Source organism: Corylus avellana, chromosome 10 (assembly GCF_965113065.1).
Source record: "Corylus avellana chromosome 10, dhCorAvel1.hap1.2, whole genome shotgun sequence".
NCBI classification, from domain to species: Eukaryota; Viridiplantae; Streptophyta; class Magnoliopsida; order Fagales; family Betulaceae; genus Corylus; species Corylus avellana.
Window position 1 is genome coordinate 21,552,776 of NC_142499.1, and position 13,226 is coordinate 21,566,001.

General features: G+C 36.5%; 3 protein-coding genes across 3 annotated transcripts; 2 read left to right on the forward strand and 1 right to left on the reverse strand.

Moving 5' to 3' along the window:
- Window positions 1-1,661: 1,661 nt before the first annotated feature.
- Window positions 1,662-3,874, reverse strand: CXIP2 (CAX-interacting protein 2). The gene is made up of 2 exons (XM_059607039.2): window positions 3,413-3,874; window positions 1,662-2,360 (listed from the first exon to the last, which is right to left on the reverse strand). The coding sequence occupies exons 1-2, from the start codon at window positions 3,797-3,799 to the stop codon at window positions 1,857-1,859; spliced, it is 891 nt and encodes a 296-aa protein (XP_059463022.2). The 5' UTR covers window positions 3,800-3,874; the 3' UTR covers window positions 1,662-1,856.
- A 2,391-nt stretch (window positions 3,875-6,265) lies between these two features.
- On the forward strand, window positions 6,266-9,199 carry TBL3 (trichome birefringence-like protein (DUF828)). The gene is made up of 6 exons (XM_059572069.2): window positions 6,266-6,496; window positions 6,586-6,823; window positions 7,449-7,620; window positions 7,894-8,093; window positions 8,373-8,531; window positions 8,632-9,199. Exons 1-6 carry the CDS (start codon window positions 6,298-6,300, stop codon window positions 8,963-8,965), a joined length of 1,302 nt encoding a protein of 433 aa, XP_059428052.2. The 5' UTR covers window positions 6,266-6,297; the 3' UTR covers window positions 8,966-9,199.
- A 1,410-nt stretch (window positions 9,200-10,609) lies between these two features.
- LOC148583502 (UvrABC system C protein) lies at window positions 10,610-12,607 on the forward strand. Its single transcript, XM_088511286.1, has 5 exons — window positions 10,610-10,695; window positions 10,927-11,025; window positions 12,103-12,164; window positions 12,254-12,312; window positions 12,410-12,607. Exons 2-5 carry the CDS (start codon window positions 10,949-10,951, stop codon window positions 12,425-12,427), a joined length of 216 nt encoding a protein of 71 aa, XP_088367412.1. The 5' UTR covers window positions 10,610-10,695; window positions 10,927-10,948; the 3' UTR covers window positions 12,428-12,607.
- Window positions 12,608-13,226: the final 619 nt, after the last annotated feature.

The following is a 13,226-nucleotide window of genomic DNA, read 5'->3' on the forward strand; positions in this document are numbered from 1 at the left end:
AAAAAAAGGGGGGTGGGGGATCGGGTGCATTTGGGAGTCGCCGGACCACCCTCAAGGGCTGGGGGTGGTTTCGGCCACCCCATACAGTCGGTGTGGGGTGGTTGAAACCACCCCAGCCCCTTGGGGGTGGTCCGGCCACCCCCAAATGCACCCGGTCCCCTTTTTTTTTTAATTTTTGGCCATGGGGGTGGTTCGACCACCCCTAGATCAGAGCCACCCCCTTGGCCAAAAATGGGGTGGTTCGGCCGCCCCATTTTAGCCAAGGAGCCACCTCGATCTGTTTCTCCTCCATTGTTTTTTTTATTTTTTTTAAGTTTTTTAATATTTTTCATTTTTTTAAAATATATATATATATATATAATTTAAGTTGTCATTATCCGGTTACTTGTTAGTTGGGGTGTGGGAGGTATGAATAATTTAAGTTTTGTTATTGAAAACTATGTGCGATTTTTGACTGCACAACCTGCACATATGAGATGGCACTGTAGCTGGAACAGTACCGTTCTAGCTACAGTGCTGTTCCGCGCTGTTGGCAAACGGAGCCTTTAGGTTTAGTTCCGTACTAGGAGTTTCCCTGGATTGCCTAATATGGTTTTGACGGGTATGATAATGTATCCTAGGTTTTACTCCCAAAAGGTGGGCTTGAAGGGCTTTGCCTTGGTGAGATTTTAGGTCATTAAAAAAAATAGTGTTGGCTTATCAAAGTGGCTGTTGTTTCAGTAATATCCATTGTAGTGACTTTACAAGGATCATTCACTATATTTAGGGTGATAATTTTGGGTGAAACTGTTAGAAAAAGGGATTGGAAAAGTATATCTTAGAAACAATTTGGAGATGGAGCCCTAATGTGATGTTTAATTATATTGCATTTTTGTAACATTGAAATTAGTAACCAATTTGTGCTGTGTTTGAATTGGGGCTACTATGTGGTGATGTATTCTTTTTTGCTCTAATCTAGTTATTATTTATTTATTTTTTTTTTATAGATAAGATAAATTTCATCAAAACTAAATAAATACATGAGGAAAGGGTGGTGGATCCCAACAAATGACCAAATAATGTCATTTATAGAGCTCAAAAAAAAAGAAAAAAAAAAGTGGGAAGTAACCCAATGCATTGATCAAGTCCAATATCTTTTTGGCCTGAAGATTAAGAAAGAATCACCGGAATGGTGGGTTTTGAAGTAGCTGAGTAAATTGCATGGAGAGTCGCCTGCAGCAGCAACAACAGGGAAGCTTGGATGCCATAACAGGAGAGATTGCTTTCGGATATATTTCACTCATATTTTTAGTTCACATGTACATCTCCTTCACCTTTTTCTCTATTTGTCCATACCAAGTGCCTCTCTTTTTTGCTTCATGATCCGATATCCCCTGTGCAATTACCGTTTAGCCATATTGACTGAATCTTTTACTTGTTTGCCACTTACAGTTTATTAATTAAGCCTCTGGAGGGACTTAATATTTTAGCCATTTAGTTTGTTCAATCAGCTTTAGATTTTACTGTCATGGATGCAAGATACTTCAGTTCAAAAGAGTACCAAAAACAGCCCCGAACCATTTTATTTTAGGTTTTCCATATTATTCTAAGTTTCTTCCCATCGACCTTTAATTTCTGATACTTATTCTGCGGAGACGATTTAAGTTAATACAACATAGAAATGTCGTGGGAAACTGATAAAGCCTTTATTTTTGCATCAAAGATTTTATTGTTTCTGCCTGAGATACGCCAAATTGTTTAGTACAGTTAAACAGACATTGACCTCAACTACCGCATACATGGTTCCATGCCGAGAGACTTGTTCTTCTACACTATCCCCTTCTACAAGAAGACCAATTGCCGAGAGACTTGAGCAATTACTTCTTGAACAAACTAGCAAGTTCACCCTTCTCATACATGGATGTCAGAATATCGCAACCCCCAACCAATTCACCATTCACAAATATCTGCGGGAATGTGGGCCAGTTACTATACTTCTTCAGTGTCTCCCTCAATCCATAATTATACTCTTCATCCAGGACATCAACAGTTTCATAATTCACCCCCTCGCTTTCAAGGATGCCAACCACCCTCTGCGAGAATCCACAAAGTGGTGCACTTCTTGAGCCCTTGATAAAGGCTACCACCTTGCTCTCCTTTACCAACTTATCGATGAGTTCCTCCATAGGGACCGTGAGTTGGACATGACGGCCAGGTGTCAGTCGAAGATCAGCCTTCTTCTTTGGTGGCTGCCGGACCCAGGTGGTGTTTCCTGTTTCATTGCCTGGTGGGACCTTTCCAGTGGCTTTTATGTGTTCTTCCATCCATGATTTCCAAGCTTGGGTAAGAGCTGTTCTTTCAGGATCATCCACTACCCCGACCTATTCTAGAAATTTTTGCAAATAAAGTCACTGGTAGGCAAATATATAACTCTCTTAATTATTGTGCATGAATGTAGACATTGTTATTGGAGCATGTTGTTAAGAAGTAAAAAACATAGTAGGTAGATTCACTTGTATCAGTCAATCTCATTATTGGGAAAAATCTTTTCAAGTTCGAAGCTTGTGAATGGATATTATATTTAATAATCTATTACTCTTAATTACACTGCATGACTTGTAGATATCTGAAATCTCAATAATAGGTGGAATTTATTATAGTTCTATTACTCTGAGTACCATCACACTCATTAGAGATTGTGAGATCAAATCCTAGAACATGCAGGAGGGATATCATCAAAGGCAGGTATTTCGAATGTTCAGCTTGGTCCCTACAGCCAAATCATGCTTCAGTGGAGCTTAAGCATCATTGCAGCTGAAACATTCTTTCTCAAGCTTGGCAATAGTAAGTTCAACCAAGCTCAACCCGACTATCATGATGCTGGGTTCTCATCACAGAACTTATTTTTTTGATAAGTAAAATTACAAACTATTGAAGGATGAATTTAGTCTTTAATTAAGACTAAATGGTACACCTAAAACTGGGTTCTCATCACAGAACTTATTAGAGTAATGGTACACCTAAAACTCGTTTACAACTTGTTGACAAATGTCACATGCTTGAGGAGTACGGCCGAAAGAGAAATTCAGTTTTGTCCAACTTGTAATAACTTCTCAGCCTATCAGAGTCTAAAAAAGTTCCCAATGTTAAACCCTAACCCTAAGCAATAGCAAATAAGTAAAATACTCCAATTCAATTAGAATAATTCACTAGTAATTAGCTAACGTCAATGTCAATCCAAAGGCCACAAGAAGCTTGCTAAATGCACTCAATAAGCAAACAATCTTATCATTAAAACGCTACCGTATCCTCTATGCCTTACAGAATACTCACAAAGCTATCATTTCAAAATGCGAATCTTCCACGGCACTATTGAATATTTAGGGTAAGAAAAAAGGGCAAATAATTTTGCAAAACCTTAAAAATGGCATACCTTGACGGAGCAGCAGAGCTCCGGAACCGATTTCCGGTGAATAGTAACGCTCGCCGCAATATCCCGTGATATGCCAATGAACTGAAGCTCGTCGTTCTGGTCGTAAACGGCGTAAACGCCGGCATATGACGGAAACTTTCCGGCGACATCCTCTGCTTCCGGCGGCACGGAGACTAGCTCTGTTTCCGATAGGTTCTTGTGAGCGAAAGTGATTGTTAAGGCGCGAGGTTTAGCTGTGCTGTTGGATTTCAGAGAAATGGAAGGGAAAGTGCGGGAGGGTCTGGGGTGTGAATAGAGTGAAAGTTTAGGAGCGTTTTGGGGAGAGCGAGAAGAACGTGAGCAGAGAGAGGGGGAAGTGCGAAGTGGAGAGAAGTTGATTGTGGCCATGGCGGAAGAGTGAACGGAGGTTGGAGATTGAACCTCAGTCAGCCTATCGCGGTTCAACTGCTATTACGGGTGCAACTGCTAATAAGCGAACCCATTCTGCTTCTTTGGACCTGGAAGAGTGGGTTGGGTTTGATTTGAGTAGGCCCAGCAGAAATATGGAAAGGCTTATCGGTGTAAGAGAGTGGTAGTAATTCGTGTTCGCATGTCGGATTCAGTCGAAGCATGTTAGAAACTATATAGGTCAACTATAACCCCACTCATTTAATTAAATGGGTTAAACCTCTTAATTCTAACCCTCTAATTTTGTATTAGATTCATGTCGAGTTCACGAGTGATGTCAAAAATTGCCTACTATTATGTCGCGTATCGGGTTTGGATCGTGTCAAAACATGAATATAAGAATGTATAGGTCAACAACTCAACTCATTTAATTAAACATGTCAAACTTTTTAATCATAACTATTTAATTTCATGTTGGGTTTGCAGATGGTGTCAAAAATTGACAGCCTTAGTGTAAGACATGTGGGACATTTAAGATCCTAACATACGATCTCACTTTCAACTTGGATGGAAGACGACAATCCACTCTATCTTATAAATTGACCCCTTTTGTGGCTCAAAAATTTGTGACGTGGTGTATGAGCATCATTGTAATTTGTATTCTATTCTCTACAAAGTGAAAATTGTGGAAGTGGTCCAAAGTTTGAAAGCACTTTAAATTCTTGTATTGTTCGTTCTTAACTCGTGATTGTTTCCTTCTTTTACATTCCACAACAACCCCAACATTTAGAACTGTTTCCACACTTGTATTAACTACACAATGTAAATTAGGCCAATCCATTTTCAAGCGATTGCCATCTTTGCGTAATTTCCTAGGACCACATTTCAGTTGTACTCGTAATGGTTCGACGGCAACAATCAATGTTCATATATATCAAGCCCTAAGACATGTGAAAAGCACGGCCAGAAAATTGTGGGTTGCTTTGATTTGTAAGCAACGATTACTTTACATTAATGTATATACCAAATTAATATGTTATTGATAATACATTGCTGCGGTGACAATGCTTTACATCATTATTCCCCAGCATGATCTTTCAACAAATAGCTGACCCTTAACAACCTGTGATGGGATCTAATGATTGCCAGTTCATAAATTAATTTCAATTACTTACTGCACCTGATATAGTGGAAATGAATTGATTAACACAACTGAGGAGGATGGCATGCTATATAATATATATAATCCTTCATAATTAGTGGGACACCTTGTAGGCTTGTAATGATTAACATGATATCAAAAAACAAAAATTCTTAGATTTAGTTCGAATTAGACTTGTTAAAATTTAAGGAGGAATGAATTAAAGTATTAGAATATTAATTAAACAATTAAATTTATCGTTTTTGACGTAAGTTTAACATAGACAATTCAAACTATGTTTGATCAACCTCAACTAATCTTATATATCTAGCTAAGGGAGATAGCCATGTTGAATTTTGACACATTGAAAAGGATAGACGGAGTTTTATAATTAGTTCAGTTGAAAACCGTTATTTAGTAAACCGTTATACGATTGTTATAAAATTGAAATGCTGATTTTTATAGTCATATACACTACCAAAAAAAAAAAAGTAAAAAAAAGGAGGCTTTAGTGATGGTTTATTAGTTATGGTTTAGGGCCTTAAACCGTCACTACTTAAGTAGTGACAATTTAATAGTGACGCATATGAGGAGTAGTGAATTTAAGTAGGGCCTTAATTAAACCGTCACTACTTAAGTAGTGATGATTTAATAGTGACGCATATGAGGAGTAGTGAATTTAATAGTGATGCATATGGTTTTTCAAAAAACTATCACCAATTTATTAAATTCCGAAATATATATATTCCATTTAGGATTACTCTGTCAACATATATTAATCATTAGTGAAAGACATTTCTTATGGTCCCCAATCTGCGTCACCCATATATAATGTTCCACAAACCTGCCGGCTCCTTTCTATTCAGTGATTACAACCCTCGGCCTTTCTCAGTGACCATCAATCTTCCAAGGACACAAGTCCATTACTATTATGGAAAACATACGGTATTGATAGAGTAAATTTTACCAATTCCAGTTGAAACAGATCTCTGAATAGAAGTCATAAGAGAGAGGGAGCTAGAGATTCCTTTAATAATCATTAATTCTAGCAACAAATTACCTAGTCCCACCTAATGTTGGCTCTAAAAGGTCAACATGATGGCCATACACAGTAGTTGGACCATCACATAAGCTTACGCTATCAGCCTGAAAAGATACGGGGAGCCCAAGATGTTAGCCTTTCAACTATTATTGCCTGCTAACCCCCATTACACTTTGCAATAGATAATAACCCAACTATACAAGGCTTTAGCTTTACTCTTACTCAAAAACCCCATAAAAATGTACCCCAGAAACCTCTTCGACAAGTCCTCATCATTCTGTTGCACAAGTTTTCATTCTCTTGCTACCTGAGGCCATGAGTTTAACACCTTCTACTTCAGCCACAATGAAACCTTCCAGAGGAAGGCCACCTCTTCCCATTATTGTGGCCATAGTGATCTGTGCTTTGGCCTTCATAGCTCTCTTCTATACAGAAACGGTTACTTTTCTTTCTTCCAGATCCATTTTCAAGCATAAATATTCCTGTTCCAGGAAAAATGCTGCCAGAAAATCTAGTAAGTCCACAACATGTTTCTGATTATTGATGTTTTATTTCCTTCCACAATTGATTCTAATGTTGTAATGTCATTTTCCATTAACGCAGATGACAGAACTGGAGAGAATGATGTGGATGAGTCCCTTGTAGATGATAGGTTCGAATTTGACCCAGAGGAATGCAATGTTGCTAACGGAAAGTGGGTGTTCAACAGTTCAATCAAGCCCTTGTACTCAGACAGAACCTGCCCGTATCTTGATAGGCAAGTTTCTTGCGTCAAGAATGGACGGCCGGATTCTGACTACCGTCACTGGGAATGGCAGCCGGAAGATTGTACCTTGCCTAGGTTGATATACATGTTCAACATTTGATTTTTTTTTTTTTTTTTTTTTTTTTTTTTTAAATTATAATGGGAGTATCTGGGCAAAACCCCAACTAAATTTTCGGGACACCGTGCAAGGCGTCTCCTTTGCCGGGTAGGGTATGGTTCGAGCTTTAGGTAGCGGGCGTAACCAAAAGGATTATTTATGATCTGTTTGAGATTATGATTTCAATAAGTGTAATTTTAAAAATTGCATTTTTGAAATCACTACTTTTTAAAATCATAAAAGCGTTTGGTAAAACATGTTAAAAAATACTTTTCTATCAAATATTTACTATGCGAAATCGTGACTTTGGTTTAAATTCACACATTTTTCAAATAAGCATCTCACAACCTGCTTATTGAAATCACAGATTTTTTTCTTATTTTAAATTAAGTGCTTTTTAAATCGCAATGCTAAGCACTTTACGTTTTGTGATATTTTTTAAAAACGCAGATTATTCTTTTATACAAGCAATATCTTGGGTTAACATTTGAATATTATTTTATACAAGTTTAATTTATCAGGATGGAAATTAAACAAAAGCACATTTTGAGTGCATGATTCTGCATGGATATGATTCTATTTATCTAATTATTTTTTTGACAGGTTTAATCCAGAGCTCGCTCTTAAGAAACTGCGAGGAAAGAGGATATTGTTTGTAGGAGATTCACTGCAACGAGGTCAATGGCAATCTTTCGTCTGTATGGTGGAATCCATCATACCTGAGGACAAGAAGTCCATGAGACGGGGCCGCTCTCTTTCAGTCTTCAAAGCCAAGGTATATATAGATAATTGATTAATTCTGTACTTTGCAAAAAGGAAAAAAAAAAAAAAAAAAAAAAACTATGTGAATAAACTTTAAGATAAAGTTTTTATTCAAATTGAGTTACATGTGTTCAAAATGCATGTAATTCTCATACAGATTTAATAAAACTGTCATAGTTTCTAAATCATGCCATAGAGTGGTAAGTTCAAGCAAATTTAGAGGTTATAAGAGGGGTTTGTGGTAATTAAACAGAAAGGTAATAATCTCTTCCACCCATCCTTTCAGGAATATAATGCTTCTATTGAATTCTATTGGGCCCCATTTCTTGTGGAGTCCAATTCAGATCTCCACATTATAGCAGATCCGAAGAAGAGAATACTGAAAGTGGATTCTGTTTCAAAGCATGCCAAAAGTTGGGTAGGAGTGGATATCCTTGTCTTCAATACCTACGTTTGGTGGATGAGTGGTCTTAGACTCAAAACACTGTAAGTTTTCTTGGAACATAATTCATATGACACAACAAATTGGACATCATCATCTTCATCACTTAGTGCGTTTTCTCGTGCCAAAAAAGTGTAATTTTAAACCAAATTATAAAAAGTATTTTGAAAGTGAAATTATAATTTTACTAAAGTTTAAGTTTACTTTTAAAAATTACACGTTTTAAAATAGCTATTTTTGGAACCGCAAACTCAAATATATAAGTTCATATAAGTTTCTGCAGCACCATTATTTAAAGCTAACATGTGTGTGCTTGAGCTCAGATGGGGATCATTTGCAAATGGGGAAGAAGGGTATGAAGAGCTGGATACACCAGTTGCTTACAGAATAGGTTTGAAGACGTGGGCCAACTGGGTCGACTCAACTGTTAATCCCAATAAAACCCGTGTCTTCTTCACCACCATGTCCCCTACACACACTAGGTCTCTCTCTCTCTCTCTGAGCGTTTCTCACAACTCATATATGAAATTAATGTTCTTCTCGCTAATGATTCTACACAAAATTCGAATTTCTTCTCTTCAGAAGCGAAGACTGGAATAGAAAGAATGGGACAAAATGTTTCAACGAGACAAAGCCAGTGATGAAAAAGAAGCACTGGGGAACTGGTTCCGACAAGAAGATCATGAGCGTTGTAACAAATGTTGTGCAGAAAATGAAAGTTCCAGTTACGGTCATCAACATAACACAAATCTCCGAGTACCGAATTGATGCCCACGCATCGGTTTACACAGAGACCGGGGGTAAACTGTTAACTGATGAGCAGAAAGCCGACCCAATGCACCATGCAGATTGCATACATTGGTGTTTGCCAGGAGTCCCAGACACATGGAATCAAATATTTTTGGCACATTTGTAGAAAAAACAAACAAAAAAATCTACACCGACCCATATGTTTTTGTCACAACAAGACATCAATTATACATAGCTTTTGATTTCTTATGCCCAAATCCTTTGATTTGATGGGGACTATGCCACTTTTAGAGTCTAATAGCGGGGTGAATGGAGGATTTTATCTAGTTAAGCGTTTGGTAAAATCGTGGTTTGATTTTTAAAATTTTGATTCGGCCCTTAAATTTTTGTGTTTTTTCAAATGCACCTCCTTCTTGTGGTTTCAAAACATATACATATTCTTTTAATGTTTTCAAACGGTTTTTTTTTTTTTCCAAAGGATATGGATATGGATTGTAAGCTACTACAACAAACCAAGGATTCAAGGAATATCTCAATCTACTACAACAGAGTATAAAGATAATTCAGTCACTGTATAGAAGTTTTGATTCTTTCAAACTCTGTTTTGTAACATTTCAGTTGTGTGTAAACTCCTTTGTTTGTTGTAATCATTTCTATATATACAATACAAACCTCTCAAAGATTTACAGAGAGGGAGAATTATTTTTCACTCTAAATACTGTTCTAAAAATGGTATGAGAGCCGCCCAAAGACTAACCCAAATTTTCAAACGTAACACTTTTCACGATTTTGTTTAAAAGCGCGTGTTTGATCTGAAAAATTATGAGACCAAAAGAACTCAAATATTCATAAGTCAAACAGAAGACAAGTAACAAACATTATGTCAAAAGATCTAACATTAGATGTCAAAAAATCCTTAAAAATAAGGAAACTTATGAAAGAGATCAAAAGGAGCAGAAGATACAATAGAATAGTTTTGGTACTTAGTAGAATATTAAGAAATTGGATGGTGCATATTGAAGTAACTGTTAGAGAACAAGCCATTAGGAGGACATGTTTTAATGTTTAGTTAGTACATAAACTCATGTTAAAGTCCACGTCTTCCAAAAGCTCAATCTATTGGAATTTTCAACATTAAAATTGTTCTATCAAATAAAATTTGCCTTTTTGTTTGTAATTTTGTTTTATTTTTCTGAAACAATCACAGTTCCTTTAGTTGGTACTTGTTAAAATTTCCTATCACCTACAAATACAATACACCATTTTGAGAAGATATTTCAGGGCAAAAGAATTGTAAGAATGGGAATATATTTCGATCATTTTCACTCCGGTGCATGTTAGGATTATCGAGACTATACAATTTAGTGAAAAATAAAGAAAAATGGAGAGAAAATAATATACAAAGAATTTACATGGTTTCGCTCCATTTTACTCATTTCGCTTACGCTCCTACCATATGGCTTTTATATTAGAGATTGGTGTTACTTTTCTCTTAAGAATATGAACAATCATCCCTATATATATATTTGGTTTACCAAACAAATACAAGATCAGAAGATTAAGAACAATGGTCTTGTTATGTTATGAAATTTTTATTTAACATGGGTAGGAGATGCTGTGGATTAGAAGTTATTTTATAGTTTTAATAAAAATATATAATTAAAAAAGACAATCAAAATGAACACCAAAGCCTGTCCACAGGGCAGCTCTAATCAGAAGATGGGCCAATGGGTTGGGCTTGTAGGCCTTGGGCCATAAGTCCATAATCCTACGCCAACCTCGAAGACTCGCCAATATAGTGAGGCTCACGCTACCAACTGCCGCAATCGGTTCCTGGTGTGTTGGAAAAGCTGAAGGCTCTTCTTCGTCGCTGCGCCATTCGCCAACGTTTCTCAGGTGAAAATCGATCAAATCCTTCCCTACGTTTCTTAGGGTTACCAACTTCTGCTCTGGATTTTAGGTGTTCCATTTTGTATTTAAAAGCCTATCAATTTGTTTGAGCTATTCTGTAGTAATTTTTTAGGGTTTGGTATTTGCAAATTCATGAATTTGGGATAGGGTTTTGTTAAATCTTGTACGTGCTTGTGCTGATTGGGTTTCATTTTTTGTGTGATTGATTTTTGACAGTGGCGCACTTGAAGATACGATCATGGCGGGTGGGAATTTCATGCACAGAGTTATGTCTTACCTCGTGAATGAGCTTCTCGTTAATAGCCTTGCCAACAGGTACCTTGCCTACTGGTCCTATACTCTTCCGTGATTGCTTGTATTTTTGGTGTTTTGTTTGATATGTAAGATGATTATCTTAAATAAACGAAGCTTCTTTCTCTGGCCTGCGGGACTATTCCTGATTGGCTCGTTCATTTGAAGCGAAAGAACCTCAAATTTTCGATTTGGTTTGATCTTGTCTGCCGTGTATAATATTTACGCGCCGCAGCTTACGAAGTTTGAGAAAATTTTACTTTTCTCCGATTAGTTATGTTATTTTCAGTTTGAGTGATTGTAATTCGGCATGTGTCAAAGGCTATAGGGTAAGGTGTCCTTTAAAATATGTTTTCACTGGTTGTTAATGCGATGGGGGCTATGGGGGCATTCCTGAGCAATCAGATTGCATATCTGACAAATGTTAAAACATATAGAGAAAGCTTGAGATTCATGGTTTATTGAATGGGAAGCGATGTATTTGAAGTTTTATCATTAAACCTTCTCAATTAGGCCATCTGGGAGTAATCCGATCCTGATTGACTTGCATCCTTTAGCGAAACAATCTTAAAACTTCCAGTTTTACTTTCATCTGCAGTGCGACTGTAAAGTTCTGCAGACTAGGTGGTTTAAGAAAATTTCACCATGTGAATATTTGTCATGTTGTGTTTTGGTTTCTTTTTATATTCTTTGATTCTTCATTTCCGCTAATTCCGTAATATTAGTGGGAGATTGAATATTGAGGTACATGTTTTACTGAACGGATGAATTGTATGGATCCAAGTAGATTCTGATTTCGTGAAATTGGAAAATGACTGCTAAATAAATGGCAGTCTTTCTCACACAAATGACATAGGTAGGGTGTCAATGATATGCATTTCTTATAATGTACGGTAACCCCCCTCCCCCCAGCAGCGGTTCTTTCCTCTGAATCTGCTAAATAAAGTGCAAGCCATGCAACAATTTAAAACTGAGGGCTTATGCTTCTTGTTTTTATTTTTTATATTTAATCCTTTTAATGATTGTTTAACTTGGTGTGTGCACATTAGATGAACCAGTAATCCATTGTTTTTAATATAATGTTTTGTTGTGGCTTCTCAGCCCCACATTCCAGAGGTTTGCTGTGAGAACATCAAAAAGGATTGAGGACATTTCGGTTAAGGGTATGTGTCTGTTTTTCCAATCATTATAGTTTCCATTATTGTACTCTTCTGGGCAAAATTAGTTATTTGGTGATGGCTTGTCCATGCAGCTGCACAAAAGAAAGAAGAAATTGCTGAGCAGGTGAAGGATATCTCTAAGAACTTCGAGGTTGGATTCTATGTTATCTCCTTTTCTCATATTATTCATTCATTTGCTTAAAGATTGTATAGCTAGCTTATAACCATATTTGTTGTATTTGTTGCAGTCTTTCAAAAATCAGTGAGGCACTGTGATGGACCTGGCATTGCGCCCATTTGTATATGAATGATTTTCCTTACTTTTCTTCTGTGAGATTGACGAAAATGAGTTTTTGTAATTTTAGGATGTGGACATCAGATTTTATCCCAAGGAAAGATCTTGTACCTTTAAGCCTTCTGCTAAAATAAATTTCGGTTTTGTACTAGTAATAGTTATTTTTGTCTCTGACCTAATAGTGTGGGCGTGTAGTGGTGGATTAATGGGACTTTGGTTTTCCTCGATTAGCCGAACTGTTGTACAGGTCCTGAAAAATGGATCGAGGAGTTGATGTCTACAACAACATTAAGGTGTACGCACTTGAACGCTGCGTTTTCTGGAAGGAATTATTCGCTCAAGGTTTTGTCGTGTTTTGATATTTGGGGTTGTGTTGCACAATCAATGTCGCCCTTCTCGATGGGGTGTGTCATGTTGGGGAAAGTATTAAGCTTAATTTTCAAAAGCCAATTATTTAAAAGCCCTTTATTTTAAATTTAATGGTCTATAAAATCATTTAAACCTTAGTATAACAAAAGACGGCTTAAAATCAAAATTTAATTCTTTTTTTTTAAAAAAAAAAATCAAAATTTAATGTTTAGGTTATACAAAAGCAGTTGACATTTTATAGATTATTAGATTTAAAATGAAAGGTTACGATTTTGTGATTCTCTAATTTTGAGTAATTGAAAGGGATTTTAATTCTTGTTATAAATGAGTGCAAAGAACCAGATGTGTGAAAGTACTTTAAGGTTGGATGAATAATTTAGTTAAAAAGTTTCAAATTGATT